The 25783-nt window shown below is 49.3% G+C and overlaps 3 protein-coding genes across 4 annotated transcripts in view; 1 reads left to right on the plus strand and 2 right to left on the minus strand.

The window, feature by feature from the left end:
* Nucleotides 1-9555, minus strand: part of LOC135829738 (tyrosine-protein kinase BAZ1B-like) — a 54012-nt gene extending 44457 nt beyond the window's left edge. Inside the window, exons 1-7 of one of the 2 annotated variants that reach the window (XM_065342128.1) lie at nucleotides 9338-9555; nucleotides 8906-9078; nucleotides 7990-8095; nucleotides 7609-7651; nucleotides 5122-5385; nucleotides 4165-4241; nucleotides 2615-2714 (exon numbers count right to left, since the gene is read on the minus strand). In XM_065342128.1, the coding sequence (XP_065198200.1) occupies nucleotides 2615-2714; nucleotides 4165-4241; nucleotides 5122-5385; nucleotides 7609-7651; nucleotides 7990-8095; nucleotides 8906-9078; nucleotides 9338-9450 (876 nt within the window). In that variant the 5' untranslated portion in view covers nucleotides 9451-9555. Of the gene's footprint in view, nucleotides 1-2614; nucleotides 2715-4164; nucleotides 4242-5121; nucleotides 5386-7278; nucleotides 7532-7608; nucleotides 7652-7989; nucleotides 8096-8905; nucleotides 9079-9337 lie in introns of those variants that run through there. The other variant, XM_065342129.1, reaches the window with a different exon arrangement.
* A 253-nt stretch (nucleotides 9556-9808) lies between these two features.
* Nucleotides 9809-17523, plus strand: LOC135830022 (PIN2/TERF1-interacting telomerase inhibitor 1-like). The gene is made up of 6 exons (XM_065342409.1): nucleotides 9809-9991; nucleotides 12861-12983; nucleotides 13287-13400; nucleotides 15382-15451; nucleotides 15973-16078; nucleotides 16406-17523. The coding sequence occupies exons 1-6, from the start codon at nucleotides 9913-9915 to the stop codon at nucleotides 17165-17167; spliced, it is 1254 nt and encodes a 417-aa protein (XP_065198481.1). The 5' UTR covers nucleotides 9809-9912; the 3' UTR covers nucleotides 17168-17523.
* A 661-nt stretch (nucleotides 17524-18184) lies between these two features.
* Nucleotides 18185-25767, minus strand: LOC135830023 (E3 ubiquitin-protein ligase PPP1R11-like). The gene is made up of 3 exons (XM_065342411.1): nucleotides 25583-25767; nucleotides 22252-22360; nucleotides 18185-20412 (listed from the first exon to the last, which is right to left on the minus strand). The coding sequence occupies exons 1-3, from the start codon at nucleotides 25658-25660 to the stop codon at nucleotides 20264-20266; spliced, it is 336 nt and encodes a 111-aa protein (XP_065198483.1). The 5' UTR covers nucleotides 25661-25767; the 3' UTR covers nucleotides 18185-20263.
* Nucleotides 25768-25783: the final 16 nt, after the last annotated feature.

Below are 25783 nucleotides of genomic sequence, written 5' to 3' on the forward strand. Positions count from 1 at the left end.
TTATCGGTTAAAGGGGAAGTTAAGGCAAAAATTAAAATTTCATCAGTTGTAGTCTTCGGGGTGCTGAGTCGAATGGTCGTGGTCCGAGGAAGCTGAGACGCTCCCTTCCTACTTGAATCCCAATCGAACTCGCGCACTTCCACCGAAACTGGGTGACTGCGCCCTACTAGATGGGGATTTGTATGCAAAATGTCAGTAAAAGCGCCATTTCGTTCTTATAAAAGCACGGATGACCACGATTGGCCCATATGTTGTAGTATTTTGGACGCTGAGTCGACTGGTTTTGGTCCGAAAAGGCTGCGATGCAGCGTTCCTCCTTTATTCCCAATCGAACATGGTTGAAGAAGCGGTCACGTGCTCCTGCGTACACCAGTCACCTGGTCACCGTGCCTGCAGGGTACAACTTACTAGCCTGTTTGACCTTTTTTGGGTGCAGTCCTGTCACTTGAGTTGAACTCGAGTTGAACCTTGGTGTGAAAGTTGTCACCTGCTGGCGTGGTGACCAGGTGATTTGGGCACCCAGGACCACGTGACCGCTTGTTCAACCATGTTCGATTGGGAATAAAGGAGGAACGCTGCATCGCAGCCTTTTCGGACCAAAACCAGTCGACTCAGCGTCCAAAAGACTACAACATATGGGCCAATCGCGGTCATCCGTGCTTTTATAAGAACGAAATGGCGCTTTTAGTGACATTTTGCATACAAATCCCCATCTAGTAGGGCGCAGTCACCCAGTTTCGGTGGAAGTGCGCGAGTTCGATTGGGATTCAAGTAGGAAGGGAGCGTCTCAGCTTCCTCGGACCAAGACCATTCGACTCAGCACCCCGAAGACTACAACTGGTGAAATTTTAATTTTTGCCTTAACTTCCCCTTTAACCGTTAATTCTTCGTAACCGGTCTGCAACCGGTTAATCGGACTAATCGTTTGAGCCCTACTGTATACTGTAAAAGCAAAACTTTTCGGTGGTGTTTTATTTTCGGGGACTTCGGTGCCAAAATTTTTTACCGATATTAAAACGCACCGAAAATTTCGGTACAACCGATACTGTATACAATCATGTAGTACCTAGTACACTTGCCTGGAAAACGGGGTTTACCCAAAATTTCCCTCTACCGAACCGCCGATTTTGGAGAATACCGAAAATATTACACCACCGAAAATTTCTGCTTTTACAGTAGCCTATAGGATCAACATGATTGTGCACAGCATGCAACGACTTACCCGTATTATCTCTAATATTAGGGATATCAGCGAACGCACTGCGCAGCCCATCTGCGCAGGTCAGCCTGGCCCATTTACGCGCGGCCGACAAGAAAACTCATGAACACTTACATATTTTTGCAAAATAGATCGTGCGAAGAAGATGCACGGAATGGCTGAAAACTAGGCTGAGGAAAAGTAGTATCCAGAGACTCTCAAACAAATTCATGGTCCATCGCTTCTGACAATGGCAGCGAAGACATCAGGGAGCTGATTGCAGCAACTCTCTACCAAGCGCGACGCTGGTTACTCACCAGGGCAGGGCGCTTCCATCGCGCAAGAAATGGCCGCGAGCGAGAAATGCAAGTTCGATTTTGGAACGATCCAACCAGGGAAATCCCTTGAAAATTGGCCTGAACACCTCTCATACTGGTGTTTCACGATGTGCAAACTTTCAGAGAAATCGGCCGGGGAGAACGTGGTGAGTACGTGGGTCCTCCGTATCGCGTATGATTTGAATGGTCGCGGGGACAGAAGAACAGTAATTTTACGACTCCCAGCGGTGCAAACAGACCACGGCCATGTTTTCTCTGTCGGCCGCGATCACGTTCAAAAAATCGATGACGCAATGCATGCGCAGAGGCCTGCGCAGTGCGTTCGCTGACAGCCCTACTATTATAAGCACGGTCCTTTATTTTTTCAATGTACCTCCGCCCCGTGCTATTAATGGAGACGTTCCTTTATTGGAGACTGTTCCATTATTATTTCAACCTCATTTCAGAGGTTGGTGCATCGCGCGACTGACCATGATAACATGTACATGACTACATGTACATGCAATGTGCGTACATAATATTATACTACCGTACGGTGTCCTTTATTGGAGGCCCGGGTGGTTTTCAGAGCACTTCACAGTGTGCTTATTATGGAGCACTTTCATTTTTTGAATGCCGCCCCGAGGTGTTCTATTATTGGAGACGTGCTATTATTGGAGACTGTGCTTATATTAGAGATAATACGGTACGTTCTGTACGCGCTGAGGGCGCCGGCCTCGGTCAATCGACTGGATTTCCATGTCCGCGACAGTAGTAAACATTGCTGGAATGCAGCAGAAACCTGGTTTCACTACTGCCACTACAACAGCAGGGTAGAGGTCAAATTTAACCTGCCCCTGCCGAGCTTTGCAAGAGGTGGGCCAACTACAGCTTGGTCATGCTACAACCCAAGTCGTTTCAGGTAGGAAGACCAACCATGTATTACGCACACACACACACACACACACACACACACACACACACACACACACACACGCGCACACACACACACACACTGTACTTGTTTGTTCACTGCAATAAACTGGCCCAGCGGGTCTCCCGTTTGGACACACACACACACACACACAAGCCGGCGTACCTTCACCACCCAGACGTTGCTGTCTCGCCAGCGCACGCGACGGGCGCAGCCCTTGATGAATGTGCGAATGGTGTCGCGTGTCGGGGCGCGCTTCAACCGCCTGCAAAGAACAGACAACGGACAAAAACACACACTTGCATTCGGGCAATGTCGGAAATTGGTCACGTGGTCTCCCCGAGGGAGAGAGAGAGAGAGAGAGAGAGAGAGAGAGAGAGAGAGAGAGAGAGAGATTCAATAGAATGGGACGTATGCATCCATTTCCCCGCCATTAGGCTTTGCGGGGCAAGCCCACTACAACCGTACTCACCTTGATACCAACTCTGCATAAAAGGCCATGAACTTTGTGAGGTCATGCTCATGAATGTCCTAGAATGGGTTGACGGCCATCTTCGATGCATACCTCCCATTGAGCCAACCAACGACTGCTACCCTCAGATTCGTGTGGACCTAGAAACGATCTCACTCGCGTATAATCGTGAAAAAATATACAAAATACTTCCTCCGTTAACAAAAACTTCGTGATGGATTTTGACCGATGTGAAAACGCTTAGAACAGATCAAGAACAGTTTGTATCGACTGCAAATCACTGGACGAAGGTAATTCAGCCTATGTACAGCGTCTTCACAAGAGAAACTGTTGGCGGAATGAGCAGAGAGTTCAGTTTGCGTCGCTTTCGCTCGATTCATTTTTGACCTGCGTCGCTGTCGTCATCTGCTGCACGCGAGTCGTCATCTGCTGTACGCGAGTCGTCATCTCTCTCGAGTCGTTGTTCAGGTCGTTTCAGCCTTGCCTCGGCTTCTTTGATCACACTCCCCTGACCTTGATGTCGCCGTCGTTCAAGTAAGTTGGCTTTCAAGGTGCGTGATCCGCCGCGATGGCGATTACTCGTTTCCACCAGGGAGTCGTGAAAAATATTTTACGACTCCCTGGTTTCATCTTCGCTCTCCAGAACTCCGCGAAACGAGGAGTAAAGGCACAGCCAAACTGATTCCATTTTCTCTAATGGATAACAGCACTGAACAGCAGCGGCTAGCAAGTCCAATCGACTTTCTTTAGCCACGAGACTCGTATCGGACTGCAGACTTCTGAAGGAATGCATGGTCATCAGCATTCGAATCTGGGCTTTGCGCAGGTTGAACAAGAACTTGAGTTCAGAATTATTTTCATTGAGCCGTGCGATCGGAGCAGCTCCTTGTTCACTCGCTCATCGTGTGGGCTCGCTGCTCCGTTTTATCGCTCTCTATCACTCTCCAACTTACTCAGTGCTAAAGTGGTAGAGAGGCCAAGCAGCGCAATATACCCTCGGAGAAGTGGTATTTCAGTTTCGCTCGCCATGACTGTCATCACCTATGTTTCCACAGCGCAACCATCGACTCGGCTCGGCTTGTTGTGAAAGGTCGCTTTCCTTTCATCTTATCTCTGTCATGGCATGCCAGGGAAGGCCAAGAAAGTGATTGCGACTCATTTCACGGCAGTTTGTGCCCACATCAGCCCCTCAAAATTCCATCACGAAGTTTTTGTTAACGGAGGAAGTATATAAAAGACCTACGTGATGTCATCGCTGTCCACATCACGTTTGATGGTGCCTGCTGCATCACTGAACTTCACTGAATAGGTAGGACTTGGCTGTGACAAACAAAACAACAAAGACACACGCACGCGCACACACACACACACGCGTGCACGGCCGCACATTAGTCGTTTTTTTGTTCACTTCTGCCATCACATTCAGGCCATTATGGAAAATGGCAGACAGAACTCTAAGCCCAGTCAGACGTCGCTTAACCGCACACATCCGTTTTCCGCAAAAATATCCGGATAGGCGAGAGAACCGGATAATCGAACACACCTACTCTATGTATGTATGTATGACATATGCTGTAAATCGGTAACCAACGATTTTCTTCCGGATAGCGAGGGATCCGGATAAGCGAGGTCTTACTGTACACCATTCGCTCGGAGAATGGGGACGGGAACCTTACCGCGGGTCAAACACGCTCGTGTATCACGATTTTGTGACGCGATACCAAAAAAGAGAGATTCCCGGCCCTCCCGCACCAAAATTGAGCCGAAGACATTTCGTTTAACTGTTCATTGTACAGTACTACTGATCACGTGAGAAGATCTGTCTCGGACTTGGAGTCGCACAAACCCGGGCTTGTACGACTCCCTGATGTACAGATCAGGGCCGCTGTTGGCTGAAATACAAAGAATTGTTTGGGGAAACTGCGTGCCTGTTGTCTGTAAAAAAATTACCGGAAATACTGTGACATAGCAAAACAAATCGGCCAATTTCACATGGGTCCTGCCCGGGAATCTCGATTTTATTTTAGTCTCGCCTTACTAGAGATAGGAACAAATTAAGCCGTGCCCATACCCATGCATTGCAAAAAAATAATAATAATAAAGCGCACACACCCACCCACATACACGAGTGCCCACACATACCCACACAAGCCCACCCACACCCACCACCCACACACCCGACAGTTGAAGCATGCCTTACCTCCATCTCTTCCTCGTCTTCATCATCTTCGGACTCGCCAATCTTGGCACCGCTACTCGTCGACGATGCCGTTGTTGTTGCGTTTGCTGCTGGAGCATTCGACGCAGCAGCGGCAGCCGAGGTGGTGGCATCGTCCACGTTAGGCTTTTCACCGCCGTTAACGACCAACTCCGGTGGGCTTAGCATCGGGTCAGAGCTCAGCTGACCGTGGCCAACCTGTGTTGCCTTGGCAACTTCCATGGACGTGTCGGCACTCTTTGGTGGCTACGGGTGGAAGAGAACAGAAAAGAAGAAGAAAAACGCGAAAGAAAGCGGAAAGACTCAAACAACGAATATGGAAAGTTGGAAGCGAGAGCTGCCTCATATTTGAACGCGTCAGGTTGAATAAGCCCATCGCGCAATGACGTAATCCGTACCGCTCAACACGGTACACCCCACACAGCCATCCGGGCATGATCGTGCAGGGTGTTGAACAATGCATTGCTGATCCCAGCGTACTCACATGCATTACTTGTGCAATCCAGATTTGGCAATGCACAGTGGGCTACTAGAAAACTCTCAGCTGTCGATAGGCATAATCCGTGACGCGCCACAAACAAGAGCTCCTGAAACGCCATATCTTCGCCGTGCTTTTGTTTTTTTCACCGTCCATCTACGCTGAGCTTTTCCAAGCCAGCGAGTTCATTTTCCGCGATTGGCCAAGCTGTCAAGGTTGATAGCTCGCCTAGTGGAATTCTGTACGCACAGCTCCGAAACGAAAGTTGGTTTCACTTCGCTTCCTGGCGGATTCGGACGGTCCACAGCATGTTGGAAAGATCAGGACCAAGCGCCAAGAGACATCCAGGAAGTTCTCGGCTCAATGGGAACGGCGGAGCCTCTTCTGTGCTGTCTACTAGCTACCCGTCTACAGTAAACCGGGAGATGTGCCGGTTTTAGTTCATGATATGCGTGCACAGACCAATTTGCACCTGCAACTATTTGTGATCGGAGTCAATTTCATCAGCCGTATTACAGTAAAACCTGTAATGGCGACCAATCGGATATGGCGACCACTCGACCATGGCGACCACTTGCCCTTGTCACGGACGCATTCACATTCGAAACAGCTCGGATAAGGCGACCACCCGCTCAACGCGACCAACGACCACCCACCCGCAACCGCGTTTCACCCTACTACTTACTAGCACATGTCCATGCACGCATTGCACTGAGATTGTGCGCCACACATGATCTACACATCAGAGCAGGACGTGTATACCGTAAAGTCGCAGATAAAAGCCAGGTTTGCATACAAGCAAATCGCGGATAGACGCCTGAAAATCAAACGGGTCAAATGCATATAAGCCTGTCGCGCGTAGAAGCCTGGCTTCTATGCAAGCGCGGATCGGGTAGGTCAAGAGTGCATGCGCTACGTACGGTGCATAGTAAAACTGCTGCCACGACCATGTACCAGTAGTCAGTGGTAGATCTACGCGTGTCGCGCGTACAATCCTGCGTACAAGCCTGGCAAAAATATCAGCGGTGCATATAAGCATGGTTTGCATACAAGCCTGATGCAGAAAGCGGCTTATATGCCTATAAGGCCGGCTTTTATCCGCGATTTTACGGTATGAACAGTTCTGTACATGGTCTGAGGCTCACATGAGTCGTGATCCAGTGTAGTAGCATAGGTGTGTGCACTGTGATGCACGCACTGATCAAAATAATACGTCACGTGTACATGACATGTATTGAATACGTTCACGTGACCCACTGAACCTGGATAAGAAGACCACCTGACCAAGGTGACCGCTTGTTCTCGTCCCTTGAGCGGTCGCCTTAGACAGCTTTCACTGTACTACAGTTCGATGCTTCGGGAAGGCCTACTTTGGCGATTCCAAATCCATCGCGAAAGCCGCAAACGATTCCAGATAGCAACGGGTCACCAGTCTACAGTGTACCGAGACCGAATTTCAAAAACTCGTCGCGGAACAGTTTCGGCAAGCGGCAGAGCTGGCCTTTGGGAAGGTCGAACTGGACTTCCATGCATTCCTCGCTTGAAGACCGTCCCGCAGCGAGCCAATTCTACTTTAGGCCAGCAGATATCGGGCTAAAATAGAAAGGGAAAGGCACAAAAGAACAGACCGCGACGCAACCGAAACTTGGCTGCAAACTCACCTGCAATGCATTCCCATTTACACTAGTAACACCCGTAAAGGATTCATTGGTTCCATTACTAGTAGCGCCACAGGGCGAGTAAAAAACGTCACTTCCGTTCGTGGTGCAGTTATCCGACCCGCTCGCAGCATCGCCAGGGCCCGCACGTGCTGAGGTGCCTGCGCCCTCACGTACGGTGGAGTTCGGTGGGCTAAGGACATTCGGAGTCATGCAGGCTTTGTCCAGGGGCGAAATACCACTAATAGAAAAAGGGTTTCCATTACAAGTCTCACTGCTTCCCGTGGAGCTCCAACGCGTTTGGTTGTGTTTGTTTTTGCCCCGTTTACTTACGGTAACGGGCGGTTCGTGTATCTCCAGAATGACGGCGTCCAGCCTAAGAGAGACACACAGAGAGAGACAGACAGAGAGAGAGACATTGTTGCCGCGTGTTGACCTCACAAATGTTGTGCACATGCATACAATAGTGTGTTTGTTTGGGTATGCAAGCGTGCGTGTGTGTGTGTACGGACGTGAGCGGGCGCGTACGTGTGTGTGGGCGTGTGTATGTGCGCGCATGCAAAAATCAGCCTTATGCACAGCCACTGGCATTGCAGATGCGTATGCTTCTCTCGGAATACGTACACGTGCGAGTGTGTTCGCACACGCGTACAACTCTATTTCATCCACACACAAACACCACCCACGATGGAAATAACATCTTCAGCCGCTTACTGTTTCCCGTTCGGCTCGACTGCCGCCTCCACCGGTTCACCCACGGCAAAGCGTGTGTGCAGCTCCTCGTAGGCATCATCTAAGATCGGCTCTAGAGAGCTCTTGCCTGAAGACGATACGAATAAAACACAAAAAAATTAAATTTGCGTTCAATTCGCGTTCAATACTACTAAATACTACTAAATTTGCGTTCAATACTAGGATTAGCAAACAGAATTCGTGCTTGCATGACGTTTACGAAATGACTAGTGCATGCCGTAAATGTGCACAGACAGTACACTGCAGTGAATTTATGGCCGTCCTGCCACGAATCCGCGATTCGCGTTTCGACCGCTTTTCCGGAGCGAAAAGCGCGAAAGTTCGCAATCCAGTTTCCAAACCGAACAGTTTTTGGCGAGCTTGAACGCGGAACTCGTGATGCTAAACCTCCGTCATGCTGACTGAGAGCGGCCGGGTTGCTAGGAAACGCGTGCGCACTCACAGACCAACCGAACGAGGCCACTCTGGAATTTGCCTGCGCAATTGGTATATTTTCTTGCAAAACAGCAATGCCGACAGCAATGCCAATGGGATAGTGCCATTTACTCCTTCTCAGGATTCGGCATAAAGTTGCTTGCAGCCAAGCTGACACCAGTCACCTGCCAGAATGCCATAAACAAATTTTAATTTTTTTACTGGGAGTGACCCCGCTGTGACGTCATCAGTTGCAGTTAAAAATGGCCGTTGAGATCAATCAGTACACAAGTGCATGTGCGTGTGTGTGTGTGCATGTGCGTGACACTCAGGGAAACTGAGGATACATGGCATGATTTCGTGAGCAAACAGAGAACCCATGCAGCTTGGAGATCGCTTCACCACAAAATCCAGACACGCAGAACACACACAGGGACGCAAAAACAGACACGGACATACGTACAGTGATGAACGAAGAGCAGCGCCGGCCGACGAAAGTGCGCTGGGAACGCTTGCAGCTGCTTGTTCGCAGCCTGCTCGCTTTTGCAAGCCTGTTCGTACGTCAAATTGATCTTTCCCGTTGTTGAGCAGGACCATACTGGCTGCCGCAACTGCTCATAACGAGCAAGAAATTCTCTGCGTTACAAAATAGATCGGTCAAGGATCTTACATACAAATATTCCGGCCGAAATTGCCACCAAATGTGCTAAAATCACAACTATCTTGACTAATAAAAAAATCGGAAACTTCAAACAGAACGCCTTCGAAAGGTGGAGAATCCGGCGCTCTGACGCACACAGATCTCAGCATGCAACAGTTCACACAGCATGCCAGAGACAAATCTTGGCCCAGGCAAAGATCAGGTCACGCAAGCCTTCGCACGGCGTGAGGATACTCGTAGCTCGTGAACGCCTCCTTCGTCTCACTGATCGTGAAAACCTCCGTGTCAGGATTCAGGTCCGGCGGCAGCTGCTTAGGCACAAATGTTTTCCTGGCCAGGAGTGGCATGGTCAATGAGAATTAGGCAGTGACTGACTTTCTCAAAACACACAACTTCATGACCATCATCCTCTTCTTCCACTTGCTCATTTGATATTCGTACTCGTTTCGCTGAAAGTTCGTAATCGCTTTCTTTTTTCATTTGGCGCCAAAGTGGTAAATATCGCGCGAAGCGAAGCACAAAATTCAAGCACCTGCGCTTCATAATTCAGACAATATTACGTTTCTTCGGGGTGGTTTTAGTAAACCTGGCGAAGTCTGTAACATTCGCAATGATTTCCAAAGACGATGGTACCACGTGCTCAACACAAGCAAGGGTCAAGAGAATATTTTTTTACTGCTCCCTGCTTTTTTTGTGAAAGAAGAATCCAACGAAGATCACTGATCACTACGGCCGGAGTAAGAGCCCTTTTCATTGACTTTTTCTTGCTGGTCCTCCGTATTGCTGTGAGCTTGACCAAATCGCTTACGATGGCCGAAGTGTGTCTCGCCGAGAGGCGAAAGAAGCAGAAATGGGGCTCTGATCCACGTGGAACGAACTGGTCAAAAGGTTAGTGAAATTTGTTGATCCGTGTGTGTGTGTTTGTCCGTGACGATAATCGCCATTCCGTCATTCACACTGAGTGTGAACTGATCATATCTCGCCTAGCACTAGTAGGAGCAAACTGTGGCATAGCCATGAGTTCGAGCAGGCGTGAATCTTTACAGCCGTATCCTCTGAGTCCTTTCCATGCATCGAATGACTTGATTGAAGGGCCAATGCTGCATTGGAATGTGCTGCCTGATATTTTTGTCCTCTACACTGTTCAACCGTAGATGTAGTACATTCGGCTAGATACGTGCAGAAAAGACATGATCTCATGGTCATACCGACGTGGGATGGTACATGTACAATACACGTATAACGGGGTCGGATCGTTTCGCAAAATTTAATGCGAGATATCCACGAGTAGATTTTAACTACCCTACCCCCCCCCCCCCCCCCCCCAGAAGTAAGTAATTAGTTCTGGTGTCTGGTGCATTGAAGGCGTGAATACGAATGCATGTGTATACTCCTGCACACACACACACACACATACACACACACACCACACACACACCACACACACACACACACACACACACACACACACACACACACACACACACACACACATGCGCACACAAAGTCGCAAACACGTGCACACGCGCGCCGCACGACCGTGCAGATCTAGAGAACCGGCAAGCCAAGTGCATCCGTGATACGCCCACTGATTTTCTAGTACAGCACATGCATAGTACAGTCCTGCTCAATGAAATCCAGTTGTGTCACTCAAGTCTGCGCCCTGCACCATTTCGCAACCCAGTGTTTGCAGGTCTAGGGCTGTGTAACGCCCGGCGCGCACCGTAAAGTACCGTTGATCCTCCCCCCCCCCCCCCCCCCCCCCCACACACACACGCCATGTTGCTTCCCATCTGGGTTTTCAGCAGGGGGCTGGAATTAGATCAAGGCTGTGAAGCGCAGTACGATGTACAACAACGTGGAAGATCAGACTCAATGTGCTGGATTGTGCACATTTTCATCCTGCACTGGCACGTATTGTGTACAGCATTGCATGCGTCGGTTCAACATCGTATTTCCTTGTATACGCCGAAGTCGCTTCACAGGCAGAAAATCGACTGGGGGCGGATCAACGGTACCTTACGGTACTTGAGTCATGCGTGGCTGGATTTCATTGAGCAGGCCTGTAATAAGGCTTATGCCGGTTAGTACAAGATCCACGAAATCCCGGCCGTAGACCCGGTTGGGTGTTGAATGTGCAGGACCCTATTGTAATTTTTCTGCTATTTCCACTAAGAGATGGGCCCTGAAGGAATTTCACACAAAATCCATGTTCTGACAAAGATCTAGCTAGTCATTAGTTCTAACCAAAGTGAAGAAGCTGGAAAAGCGATTGCTTGCCAATAAATTATGAGGCTAAGAGGTCAAATGCGCATGCATAGCACACAATGAACACCCAACCGGGTCTACGGGATTCTACGGGATTTCGTGAATCTGTACAACTAGTACTAACCGGCATAAGGTCTATTGTAGCAGGCAAGATCTGAGTGCTGTACATAGATGTCAACACGTACAGTAAAACCTGTGACTAACGACCATCCCTTGGGGCCAGAGAAAGCGGTCTTTAGTAGCAGGTGGTCCTTGGTTAGAGGTTTGCACCGCACAACCATACAGGAATGTGAGACCGTCCATGCCTGGCGAAGTGGTCTGTAGTACCAGGCTGGTCGCTAGTCACGGTGGCCTTTAGTTACAGGTTTCACTGTACATCAACACAAGCAAGAGTCCATAACCAAGAGTGTGCCACTGTGATTGAGGGTCAGCGTACGGGACTTTGCCTGCGTCGTAACCTGCACGCGTGCACTCGAACAGTACTGTCTCTCTTGCCAACACTCACATCGTTGCGTTCGGTAGCTGCCCAATAGACCTACAGTGTAGCCTGTCAATGCGACCACTCTGATACGCCGACCACCTGTCGAACAGGACCACTAGAACCACGACCAAGGGATGTGATTTCCAGCCCACTGACCCCGGGTAAGCCGACCACCTGTGCCACAGGACCAATACATCCAGAACCAAGAGATGTGATTTCCAGTCAAATGACCTTGGAAAAAGAGACGACCTGTACACATGGGCCATATTTGTAAGATCCCTTGAGCAGTCAGCTTCCCTTGAGCAGTCGGCTTCCCTGAGCAGTCGGCTTCCCTTGAGCAGTCGGCTTCCCTTGAGCAGTCGGCTTCCCTTGAGCAGTCGGCTTCCCTTGAGCAGTCGGCTTCCCTTGAGCAGTCGGCTTCCCTTGAGCAGTCGGCTTCCCTTGAGCAGTCGGCTTCCCTTGAGCAGTCGGCTTCCCTTGAGCAGTCGACTTCCCTTGAGCAGTCGGCTTCCCTTGAGCAGTCGGCTTCCCTTGAGCAGTCGGCTTCCCTTGAGCAGTCGACTTCCCTTGAGCAGTCGGCTTCCCTTGAGCAGTCGGCTTCCCTTGAGCAGTCGACTTCCCTTGAGCAGTCGGCTTCCCTTGAGCAGTCGGCTTCCCTTGAGCAGTCGGCTTCCCTTGAGCAGTCGGCTTAGGCTGGCTTAACTGTGATTAGCAAAGGCATGCGTGCCAACCTCCAATACCCACCTAGTATACGCCACGCGGAATATAACCGCACGGGCAGCTACCAATCAATGCGCGCCCTGCACTTGCTGGTGTAAGGGTGCTCGCACCAACATGTGCATGCACACACACACACACACACACACACACACATGCGCGCGCACACACACACACACACACGCACCACATCGTGTCCACTCTCTAATCACTGTTCATGTTTTGTTCATGTTCTCAGCTATCTACTTGTACTTGTATGTGGTGTGGTCTTTGAAACTGTACTCTGTGCAGACAAGAGTAAGTTTGGATATCGCATGCTGGAGAAGATGGGCTGGAGTGACGGAAGTGGACTCGGTGCAGCCGAGGCTGGTACAACTAGCCATGTCAAGGTCAATTTCAAGAATGATACACTGGGTAAGCAGTGCTTTTTGCTCTCTGCTCCTTCTTTTTCTCTGTGTCTCTCTCCACGCTCTCTCTCTCTCTCTCTCTCTCTCTCTCTCTCTCTCTCTCTCTCTCTCTCTCTCTCTCTCTCTCTCTCTCTCTCTCTCTCTCTCGAATTGATCGCTAAGGAGTTTTTTAATTTCCCAGTTCTTTTGTCAATGCCCATTCAAACTGCTGGCAGGTATTGACTGACTAGGAGAAGTGCTTGCTGCTGTTGCTGTTGCTGATCACCGACGGTGTCCGCAATGACTTTGTGTTGTTTCTGTTCTTGTGCAGGCCTTGGCACGTCAACACAGCATGCTGATGATTGGATCGAACACCAGAGTGACTTTGACGGCCTACTTGCCGCTCTCCACCAGAAGCAAGGTGCCAGCGAGCCTAGCAGTGCCAGTAAGGGGAGCAACCACTGTCTGTTTGTGTTGCATGGGTCTGGGTGTATCACTTTTAGCAACCCAAGTAATGCCAGTAAGGCTCTCTCTCCCTCTCTCTCTCTCTCTCTCTCTCTCTCTCTCTCTCTCTCTCTCTCTCTCTCTCTCTCTCTCTCTCTCTCTCTGTCAGGGACCTACGTAAGCTGAAGCATGATCAACCGATATTATTCCCGTAGCTATGCAGAAGACGTTACTTCAGTAACGTCTGGCGCTAGCCAGGGTCCACACAGCTTTAATTTGGTGTTTGTTTGTTTGTGTGTTTGTGTCACGCCTGGCGCTATCCCGTATCTGTCTCGTACCGTACCATCTAACACAGCTGGCCACATACAGCTGGCCGCAATATTCAAATAGGGCTTTCAAACACAAGATCATAACGTGAAGCAACTTGGAAGAATGAGTATGAATGCGAAGTGTATGGGGGAATGCATGTGGGGCGATAGTGCGGGTTCGAATCCCAGGTAATGCCTAAAAAAATAGGAGATTTGAAAAATTTATCACATCCCTTTTCTTTTTTTGCCGTCATCAAGGTGGTAGACGGTGTCGTATTACCCTCGACCGTACCTGTCCCGTACCTGTCCCGCACCTGTCCCGTACCTATCCCGTACCGTACATTCAAAGACGGCTGAACACAATGCATATTCAAATAGGGCATTCAAATACAAGATCATAACGTGAAGCAACTAATTTCTTGGAAGAATTAGTATGTATGCGAAGTGTATCGGGGGATGCATGCAGGGCGATAGTGCGGGTTCGAATCCCAGGTTATGTCTAAAAACAAAAAGTAGAAACTTATAAGAATTTATAACATCCCTATGCTTTTTTTTGTCTAGGTCATCAAGGCAAAAAAGCATAGCGTAGGGCCCTGAGCTTCCAAGCTCTCTCGTTTGCATTTGTGTTTTTTCTGATCTTCTCTTTCTCATTTCTGTTGCATTCTCAGATGCTCCCATAAGTCTCTCATTCATAGTATGCCCCCTTGGCCCGCACAGTCCATGTCGATTCCGAGACCGAAATGGTCGGAGGAGTGCACTGCGCCTGACCAGCACAGCTCTTGTAGCACCTACTACTTCTTTGTTGTCTTTGTCCCCCTATTACTTTGTAGGGATGTGCACATAGTATATAAAAAAAATAAAATGAAAAAAATTAAGGGGAGAGGAGGGGGGGGGGGGCGGCTAACCACGGTCTGTTTGTGTGCGTCTGGGTGTGGGTGTATTACTCCTCTTGACCTGCCCCTGTGTGTGTCCAATCCATGCTCCACGACGCTTTGTTGTTTCTCTCACGCCCACTCTCACTCTGTCTTTTTTAAGGTTTTATCTTCCTCTCTTTCTTAGTATGTACCTATCTCTCACGCGTGAATGCACGTTTTTCAGCCTCGGTGTGTGCACTCTATGATCGTCTCGGTCAACACTCTGTGCACTACGCTGATCATGGGTAGATAGTTGGAAGCCAGGGACTAATGCTACTCCCCCTTTTTTCCTTTCTTTTTTTTTACAAAGAACACAAACCCGGCTCAAGACAAAAATAATCACAAGAAAGATAACAAAGTTGCATGCAGGGAGAACGAAGAGACGACTAGAACACAGAAGTTGACAAAACAAACAACTATTGAGTCGGGGTTGACTACTAGTATCCATTAGTGCAGCTGTGTAAGTGGGGCGTTGTGGACTCCTCCAATCAAAGGTCTCGGTATCCTTGCACACAACGCGCACCAGGAAGATTGGGGGGGGGGGTTAAAAAAGAAAGAAAGAAGAAAGAGTCCCCCTGTAACGGTTAGAAGCCCACCAATACGCCTTCTGATTGCATGCTTATGCCCTGCGCACTCCTCTGCAGTTTGCTGATCTTCTGGCACGCTAAATGTGTGTGTGTGTGTGTGTGTGTGTGTGTGTGTGTGTGTGTGTGTGTGTGTGTGTGTGTGTGTGTGTGTGTGTGTGTGTACGTACGTACAGACCAGTCCGGTAGAAGTTCACCGTCGGCTGGCCTGCAGGCTAAGGCACACAAATCAAGGGCGAGAATCAAGTGAGTACCAAAATGTCAAAAGTGCGCACCGCAGTCTTAGACACCAGCAGTCCTTTTCATTTTGCCAGCTTCGCCAGATCGTGTCCTTACCGGCACATTTTCTGCTGCTGATGCGACTGATTCCTGATTTGACCATGTGCTGTACTGTAAAAGCCATTATTCTAACGAGGCACATGTATAACGATTTCCCAAAATTGACTGGTTAATGTGTACCAAAGGTAACGATTCTCACTCATTCTCAACGCTCAATAGAACAGTATATTGTATAGATTTCTGTATAACGATTTCTATTTTAACGACAGATTTCTCCTCGTTAACCCGCGATTTCGGAGCTCCTCTCGGGCAAGGTCTGAAGAAACATTGGCTGGCCGCCGCCACCCTGACTCCAACCAGGAACGCTCACTTTGGCCAGCGATGCTCTACCACCAAGCAGACTAATGATATTATGTTGTGGTTAGTTCTCCCCTTGTCGCCTCTTGATCACGTTGTGTTTCTCTTTTCCTTGTGCTGTTTGTCTGCAGCTACAACAAGTTTCTCCGAGGCAAGGACATCAGTGGTTACTCAAACAATGACATGAGTTGTATCCTTGGCGTTCGGGCAACCGCCTCGGAGGCCAGCTCATCCAGGGTGAGTCAGGGGATGACTCTGTTGTCTGTCTTTGTCTCTGTCTACTAACTCTCTTTCCCTCGCTCTCTCCATCTCTCTCTTTCTCTCTCTCTTCCCCCACCCCCTCTCACTCACTCTCTCTCTCACTCTGTGTGTGTATGTGTGTGTGTGTGTGTGTGTGTGTGTGTGTGTGTGTGTGTGTGTGTGTGTGTGTGTGTCTCTCTCTCTCTATCTATCTATCTCTCGCTCACTCAATCTCTCCATTTCTCACACACACGCACACACCGATGCCAGTGTTGCTCAGCCTGACCCTCGCTCTGCACATGTGTTGTTAATGTTTCTGTGTAGGGCGGATCACCATCGGGTAGCGACTCCGACTCCAGCAGCACCAGCAATTCAGACGCTTCATCGTCCAGCGAGAGCGATGGCGAAAAGAAGGGCAGCAGCAGTCACCGACGGCAACGTCATGACAAGGCCGAGGACGCCAGCGGCATTCACACCACGACCAGTGGCCAGTCAGTGCAGGACTATTTCGCCGCCAAGATGGCCAAGCTGCGGCAACGTCAGCTCCCGGCTGGCAGCATCGCCGCCACCTTGTCACGATCGACCGGCAGCAGCAGCGTTGCCGACAGTGCTTCTGCTCGATCCGACGCACACGCAGCGGCCGACACCGAGAGCATACGACCGCGTAAGAAAAAGCGCAAGCACGCGGACACGCTATCGCCATCGGACGACGACAACAGCACGGATGTCACCAGCACCGCCACAAGCAGTAAACAGGCCAGCGGCAATGAGAGCTCTGACGACGAAGACGACGCGCCGAAGCCCAAAAAGAAGAAGAAGAAGAAGAGCAAGAAGGCGAAGAAAACCAAGTCAGGCACTGCAGATCGGCCGAGCGAAAGCGATGGTGAAAGTGCGGTAGCTGTTCCGGCCAAGAAAAAGTCCAAAAAGTCAAATCGGCCTAGCGAAAGCGATGGGGAAAGTGAGGTTGCTGTTCCAGCCAAGAAGAAGTCCAAAAAGTCACATCGGCCGAACGAAAGCGATGGGGAAACTGAAGTAGCAGCTCCCGCCAAGAAAAAGTCCAAAAAGTCAAAGTCGAAAAAGGCGTGAGAAACCACCTCTGTGCGTACGTGTACGTGCATGCTCGGAATTGACAATTGTGGACTCCAGCGGATACTAGTATTGTTTTCATCTTCAACTGTACATACATCATTGGCAGCAGCGGCGCCTACTGCTACTGCTACTGTAGTTATTTTAGAATATTCTGGAGTGCGATGCATTCCCAATACGCCTCCTCGGTTTGTTGATCATGATTATTTTCTCGGCATTGAACTCCGGCCCTTGCACATAGACTCCTTGTCTGGTTGGTTGATTTTCTCTTGCTGTGCGTCGTCTCTGGTGTTCGTCACAGGCTCGCTCTGACGTTGACACTATCTATTTATTGACTTGAAACTTGGAAAGAAATACGCCGTGACTGGCCATTGGTGAAGTGGCCGAGTGTGTCGCATGTGTGTGTGTTACGTGTAGGTGAGTGTTTTCTGCACCTTGTCCTCGCGCGGCTTGCTGCGGTGTAGTGAGCCCATAAGTGGGATCATTCCAAAGTCAACCCAGAGTTAGGGGAATTCAAGGGGTGTCAACAGCCAGTTGAGTCATTTTTCCGAGATTCCTTTTGAGCCAGTAGACTTGCAGCCATGGACCTGTGATCTAGTGAATTCACTGCATGCCTTGCGCACAAACGCATGTCTGTTACATGCATGCACCCACCTGCATGTCGTTGGTTGACAGCATGTTACAAGGCACGGAGGACCATTGTGTTCGAAAACAGTGGCCTTTCTACAACCATCCACGGTTGCAACCATTTGAATCGCATGGGTGTTAGCACCCATCTAGGCCACGGGCCTCTACCTTGAGCTGCCCTGTACTTTGCACACTCTAGCCACGGAAGGGATATGCACCGCGGAACTCCATATACATGCATTTTGCCATTAGCCCGAAAGTATTACCACTGAGATCCTGAATGTTTCAGATGTACTTGGAATATACATTATAACAAGCAGGGATTACTCCATGCTATGTTATCCCTGCTGCCTCTCATTTCTCACAAACTCTATTTTGTGCTTCGACTCCTTCACAACGGTAAATTGTAATCAGTTTCGCCCGTAAAGAGGGTTTAGAGTCGACAAAGAAACAGCGAGACAGCAATAACTAATACTAGTAGATGTTTCTCAGCGGCCTAAACTCAAGTTCGAATAATGATGGCGATCATAGTGCAACACTCAAGTTGCAGATCTGAAAACGAAGCCCAATAATATGAAGTAGTGAAAAATACAAGTAATTAGTACTAATTATTGCAGCCGAAAAGAAAATAATTACACTGATGCACGTCCATTAATGGCATTATGTACAGTCTATGGTTTAAATGTGTTGTGACACACAAAAGCAATCCAACAGTATCACCCCAATTGCAGTGCAGCAGCCACCTTACGATGCCAGAACAGAAGAGGCCATCTCCCGGAACGGTCACCGCGCACACACGCACGCACGCACGACACGAGGGCTCGGCGGTACAGGCACCAGATGCTTCCGGCACTGCAACTGTCCACCACACACACCAAAAAAATTCAAGCATGGCACCACAATGCTCACATAGTCACAGTCACGATCAGCAGTCCACAGCAGGGAGTCGAAAAATACCGACTCCCTGGTCCACAGGCTTGTGCAGCCTGGTTGTAACACGGCTGAACACCGTTTCACACAACCAAGAGCCAGGGGAGTGACCGTCAAGCACAGGACTAGGCACCAGGTAGCACTGTGATATCGCAGCATACTACTACGACTACTGCCACTGGTCTCACCAGAGATGAGTAGGTAATTTACTACTCCCCTGTCTCGTCTCACAACGACGCACGCTACAACAAACGTTCCAATCCCGTGAGCACGCAAGCAGTCCACGCTGCCGGCCGCCGAGCTAATGCACACACACACACACACACACGATGACGAAGCACACCGTTGAGAGCACGCGAGGGGCTGGACACGCGATGACACGCCGACTGAGAGCAGGTTCAGGTAGCAAGCAGCAGAGGCATATAGTATGGCGACGAAAAGAGCACACTCCGTGACTCAGCCATACGTCAGTTGCTCTCCGACACACACGCACACTGTTGTTGCTCAATGCAAGCAAGCGGCAAACAGGCTTCACGCAGTCACGGACAAGGCAGCAGTTCTCATGACAAACTAACTAAACGGAGATTGAGCGACGCCATAGACACTCTGGCCTTGTGGATATGGTCACGTCAACAGAACATCATGTTACCTTCTCTGCAAGTCACGGACCCGAGCAACATTCCACATGAATAACGAACTAAACGGAGACTAAGCGACGACACAGACACACTGGCCTTGGTCATAGCAACAGTCCATCATGTTACCTTCTCTGCAAGTCACGGACCTGAGCAACATTCCACATGAATAACTAACTAAACGGAGACTGAGCGACGAGACAGACACACTGGTCTTGGTCTTTGTCATGGCAAGAGTATATCATGTTTATCTTCTCTGCAAGTCACGGACCTGGGCAAACGGACTACCGTAACACGTCAGCAGCACACACATAGATCTGAAAACACGGCAACAATGATGGCAAGGGACACTATGAATTATACTGTATGAACCGTCGACCAGCAACATGACGCATCTGTAGTCTGCACGAGTCCAGACACATGTACATAATTATCACGAAGCGAGAGTTATATCCACGGCCCGGACAGTGCATGGACATCTTGTGTGCGAAATGCTCGCTCGGTGGCAAACTCAACGGCCTTCACGTGTGTCGTCTGCATGGGTCTACGCGCGCGCGCGCGTGTGTACGTATAACGGAGCGAGAGAGTTATATACCCGCGGTGCTGGCAGTGCGTGTAGATCTACATACTGTGTGCGTAATACTCCCCAGGTGGCAAACTCAAGGACTTCCTAGAGAAGGCACAGACAATCCGAGCACGCGTAGCCTGTACGAGTCTACACGCGTGTACATATAATGGAGTAAGAGTATCCCCCGTGCTAACAGTACATCCTGTGTGCGACATACTCCCCAGATGGCAAACTCAAGGACCTCCTAGTGAAGGCACAGACAATCCGAGCAGAGGACGAATACAACGGAAGAGGAACCGCAACACGAGGACGAGGCAAGGCGACGGAGCAGGAGGACTAATGGCTGTCGTCGCAGCACGGTGTCTTCTTGGGCTTGGACTCCTCCTTGGAGTGGAACTTGCGTCTGTGGCGCTCTTCACCGTCGCAGTCGCTGTCGTCGCTGCTGGACTCGCCAAACGCACGCGGCTTGGTGTACACACAGCAACCTGACAGCAAGAGACAACACACGGGCACGTACATACATGGATACACACATACGGACACACACACACATGGACACACACATACACACAGACACAGGATGAGATAAAATTTGAAGTATGTTTCGTAAAAATACTGGCCTCAAGCGAGGGAGGGTCCCTGGTTCGAGTCCCGATGGTGACAGTCAATTTTCTCTTCAGACTTTTCCCGTTTGCGTCTTTCCCTCAAACCAGTCAATATGTTATGACTTGGGACTCCCCGCGTGCTAGTTTGTACGTGAAGTGTGTGGGTTACAGTGAGGGCTGCGTCCCACCCGCCTGTGTGGACTCACAGGAAGTGTGGGTTATGAAGTCTGAAGAAAATGTTGAACGGTCTCTGCTGGGATGACGACTACACCATAGCTCAGTGGTTAGAGCATCGCTGGCTACAAGCGAGGGTCCCTGGTTCGAGTCCTGGTGGTGACAGTCAATTTTCTCTTCAGACTTTTCCCACTTGCACCTTTCCCTCAAACCAATTAAAAAAATGAAGGAATAAGTACTTGACAGACTTCCAGCCTAGCAGAAAGGGTAAAAAAGTGCATTTAGATCGAAAGAACGCAGAGCTCACTGACTTGTCAGTTTGAGCACTCGGGCAAGGTACGTTTGTGGATGGTTTAAATCCGGCTTTGGAAATGTATTTTCATTGCTATCAGGTTCGGCCTCATTTTCTCTGTGCTTCGCTGATGAGTCCACAAAGGACGAAACAGTTCTGTTCACAGATTGAGCAGATTGAAAGAATGTGTGAACTTTGGCTTTCATCATAGCTTCATCATGGCATGGTATAGTAGTACTGCTAGTGGGTGAGTCATTTTGCCCCTAAAATAGCTAGGAAAGCAGCGGGGTTTCGAATATAAGGCCATGGCTTGAAAGTCACAGACAGTACAGTAAAACCTGTCAAGGAGACCACCTGGATAAGGAGACCACCTGGATAAGGAGACCACCTGGATAAGGAGACCACCTGGATAAGGAGACCACCTGGATAAGGAGACCACCTGGATAAGGAGACCACCTGGATAAGGAGACCACCTGGATAAGGAGACCACCTGGATAAGGAGACCACCTGGATAAGGAGACCACCTGTCCTAGAAGACCACTGCAACAAGGACCGAGGGATGCTATGTTCAGTCAAATGACCCTGGATAAGGAGACTACCTGTCCCAGAAGACCACTGCAACAAGGACCGAGGGATGCTATGTTCAGTCAAATGACCCTGGATAAGGCCACCACCTGTCCCAGAAGACCACTGCAACAAGGACCGAGGGATGCTATGTTCAGTCAAATGACCCTGGATAAGGGGTCGTCCATAAATATCGAACTTTTTTCACAAAACGAAATAATTTCGTTATGGGGTTGGAGGGGGTTGACCAATTTCGTTTCAGAAAACATTGATTCATGTACACGGCCGTTGTATATGCATGTATGTCAACATGTTTTACGTTCTGAGGGGGAGGGAGGGGTCGGGTCTAAACTAAAATAATTTGTTTGGTGAAAAAAGTTCGATATTTACGGACGGCCCCTAACTTGGAGACTGCCTGGTAATAGAGACTACACTTTTGAAGGTACCTTGTGCGGTCGTCTTAGACAGGTTTCACTGTAGAGTATCACCAGGTGTAAGCGACCTCTGGGTTTAGCGATCACCTGCTCTTAACCACCGTTTTTCCATGCACCGACAGTTCTACACAGACACTGAGGGACCCGGTTCTAAAGACCACCTGGCTTTAACGACCGCTTTTGCTTGCACCGTCGGGTGGTCGCTTAATTAAACCAGGTTTCACTGTATATGAAAGGCACACAGCACTTGCTTACATTTTGAACTTTTCTTCCCCATGTGTTCGTTGTCCACCGCTGTCTCGTCCCACTGGATGCCACGTTTCTCCTTCGGCTTTCTCAGCTTCAGGGTCACAGCCGCAGCCGGCTAGGAGAGCAAAGCACACGCACACACACACACACACACACACACACACACACGCGCACACACACACACACACACACACACACACACACACACACAGAGAGTCGATCTATATAATGCAAGACATGTAAATATAACTAGTGCTGAAACGAGTACGCCGAGCACTCGAGTACCCGCTCGTTGAGTACTCGACTCGATATCAAAAAAGGACTCGATAAAAAAATACTTGATAGCGACGTACACGTCCGCGGATCCGGTACACGAACGCGTAGTGTCTACTCACCAACAAGTTTTCGTACACTATTGAGTACTGTATTCGTCTACTGAAAAGCGTCATCAGTGAAGCATGTCATCCAGGATTGCCCCACAAGGTGGAACTCCGCATACCTGATGCTTGCGCGACTGGTGGAGCGGAGAACACCGATACGGCTTGTCCTTGCCGACATGCCGGACAAGGCTCGCCAGAACCTGGATTTGACTGTCACTGAATGGACAACCGCCAAGTTGCTCCTGGCGGCATTGAGCTGCGTCGATGAAGTCACCAAGCAGCTGGGTGGGGAGAAATACTCAACGCTGTCGTGGCATCTTCCTCTTCTCTCCTCCCTCTGCACTTTCTGTGACGACCTCAACTCTGATGACGACGAGCCACTGCTTGTCACAACCGCCAAAAGTCGACTCGGTAACAATGTCAACCGCCGGTTTGCACTGGACTCAACACATTCAACCAGTATCTATGCCATGGCCACAGCGCTTGATCCCCGCTTTCGCGACTTGAAGTGCATGACCAATGCATGCAGAGCTGGCGTAAACGATGCCCTGATCAGTGCAGCTGCTGTTGATTGTCGGTCCGACGACGCGTGCCAGGTATCCTCTCCTTCAGCAAAACGCCATTGTCCGGACGCCCGCTCAGCAGTGTCAGTTCTCGATGATCTCCTGGGAGGTGAGAATGAAAATGATGAGTCGATCCAGGCAGAGGTTGAATTGTACCTCAGCGAGAAGGTCGTCCGCCGAGCTGTGGATCCGTTCGTGTGGTGGAAGGCTAACGCCAGCCCTATTCCACGGCTTGCTGCACAGGCCAAGCGCTACCTGCGTATTTCGGCAACCAGCGTACCATCAGAGCGGGTCTTTTCATTTGCCGGCTATCTGGTGGACAAGCGCATTGTTCGTTGTCGAGCACTATCATCGATGCACTGACCTTCCTCCATTGCAATGCACACCTACTGAGGATCAGGAAGGAAGGCATTGCACGAGCATTACCTGCCATGGTGCTAGCCCCTACAGCTGACGATGAAGATGATATGCCACCTCTACCCAACTTGCAGTCATGAATAATTCATGATACTTTGGACGGCATGCTGGAATCATGAATAGAATGTGCAATTGATTGTTGCTATTAAGTATCAGCTGTCGGCATCTAAACATGTCTCTGTTACATATTCTGTTCCGGTTATAAAATATAGCTATATCCAGGTGGCTTTGCAATGAAAATGTGTGTTTATAGAAGGATATTGAATTGCGTAAATGGTGTGCAAAAAATTGGGTATGTGGTACTGACATTATATGTGCATGTGTGCATATAGAGTACTCGATACTGGACTCGACAGTGACAGTACTCGCTCGATAGCTGATAGAGTCTCCATTCACTTCGTTGACTCTCTGATAACTTTTTATTGTGCATACTTTCCCCCGTAATCCCCAGGTATCTACCCCCCCCCCCCCCCCTGCGTATTTTCTGTAATCTTTTGTTTTTGTGGAGCGCTTGGGTTGCAATGAAGCCGAGACCCGGGTCAAGCTGCCCCTGCCTTTCCCCCACTCCTGCCATTCCATATGTCTCATCGCTGCCTTGCTGATTTGTGCCGTCAAATGGTGTGTGGGTTTTTTTGTAAAAAAAATTAAAAAAATGAGTACTCGTTTCAGCACTAAATACAACGAGGAAGTAAATCTAACGTTTCAACGAGTTACATTGATTTTCTTAGGGGTCGTCGCAAAAGTTTTTTGTCGTCCCTGAAACGAACATGATTCATTTGGGGGGGGGGGGGGGGTGCGAGCCAAAATCGCAAGTAGACCGACACTGTACATATGATATGTACATGCATGCGATTTTCGTCGTCCAGCGTAGCAAGCTGTGTTCGTTTCAGAGGGAGGGGAGGGGGTCCGAGTACGAAATGAACGATGTTCGTTTCAGGGACAACAGAAAACTTTTGCGACGACCCCTTAGTTACACTGAAACTGCAAGGACAAAGAAGTGTGTGTGTGGGGGGGGGGGGGGGGAAGGTACAACTTACAATCAAGTGTGACATCTTACCTATGTGACTATGTTGAAACAATATGGTTCAAACCTGAATGTGAGGGTGCAACGACTTATAAACGAGTGCGCTGACTTCTAATCGTGGAAATGCGCCGGTGAATTCGGACAAATCACTTGTTACCGACGACCACTGCTACACTTGCGCAACACTCTTTCGACCACGTTGTCATTGTCGCCTTGAACACACAGTGTCAACGTCGAGGGATTTGCCGGGATCATTTGTCTGGGACAGATGGTGTAGCTTTTTTACTAAACTGTCAATTTACTCCAATGCAGCAGCCAATTACATTCATACTTCGTTTTGCGTATGAGAAACGCATCACGTCACTGCGAGTGAATAGAGAGGTTCCGGAGTATGATTTTTCGTGTCAAAATCCGTAGAGGCGCTGCGGATTTTTTACACGTAGTTTTCGAGCAGTGAAATGTTCTGGAGTACGGAACTTATGTGTTTGCCGTCATTGCCTAGGTTACGATCGCAAACACGTCATATTCCCGCGCTGTGCCTTTATATTTTAAAAATTTGTACCGAAATCAAAACTTCCCGCGGAAAATCGATGTTTCTCGTGCCAAATTTGTACGCGAAAAATCTTTCGGCACTCGATGACACAAAATCTCCATACAAAACATGGTTCGTATGAAAGCCAATCCACACGGATTCTCGTGCCGAAAAATCGTATGGAGCACGCCCTTGAAAAATCCGTAGCGCCCATACGGATTTTGGCACGGAAAGTCGTACCCCGGAACCTCTCTACTGTGAAGTGTAACCTATGCATACAATCTCCTCCGGTGAGGTTCACATTTTTTGCTTTTTTGGCAGTTCACTTCCCTGACCGTTTACATCGAAACATTTGAAATTCTCCCATTCCCATCAAATAATTATAATCTACTTCATAATCGCTGCATGCGAGCTCTCTCACCTTTTCTTGGCTAGACGCTTTTTTCGCAACCGTCGTGCTGCTGCCACTGGCAGTCGCTGCATTGGAACATGACGCCATTGCCAACACTGAGGTGAAACCGGTTCTCTGCTCCTAGATATCCCTACAGTCTGAGAGCTGATGTTCAGCTGTCAGAGCTCGTCTTTTCCAGTCGAATATCGCAGGTCGACCAACACTGCACTG

This window comes from Sycon ciliatum, chromosome 13 (genome assembly GCF_964019385.1).
Source record: "Sycon ciliatum chromosome 13, ocSycCili1.1, whole genome shotgun sequence".
Taxonomy (NCBI): domain Eukaryota; kingdom Metazoa; phylum Porifera; class Calcarea; order Leucosolenida; family Sycettidae; genus Sycon; species Sycon ciliatum.

What these genes read in the sequence shown, in the direction of transcription:
- LOC135830022 (XM_065342409.1), top strand. Translation starts at nt 9,913, where the DNA reads ATGGCCGAAGTGTGTCTCGCCGAGAGGCGAAAGAAGCAGAAATGGGGC. An exon ending in TGGAACGAACTGGTCAAAAG is followed by an intron (nt 9,992 to 12,860) that starts GTTAGTGAAATT and finishes TACTCTGTGCAG; the next exon opens with ACAAGAGTAAGTTTGGATAT. An exon ending in CGGAGGCCAGCTCATCCAGG is followed by an intron (nt 16,079 to 16,405) that starts GTGAGTCAGGGG and finishes GTTTCTGTGTAG; the next exon opens with GGCGGATCACCATCGGGTAG.
- LOC135830023 (XM_065342411.1), bottom strand. Translation starts at nt 25,660, where the DNA reads ATGGCGTCATGTTCCAATGCAGCGACTGCCAGTGGCAGCAGCACGACG. An exon ending in AAGCGTCTAGCCAAGAAAAG is followed by an intron (nt 22,361 to 25,582) that starts GTGAGAGAGCTC and finishes TTGCTCTCCTAG; the next exon opens with CCGGCTGCGGCTGTGACCCT. An exon ending in GGGGAAGAAAAGTTCAAAAT is followed by an intron (nt 20,413 to 22,251) that starts GTAAGCAAGTGC and finishes TCTTGCTGTCAG; the next exon opens with GTTGCTGTGTGTACACCAAG.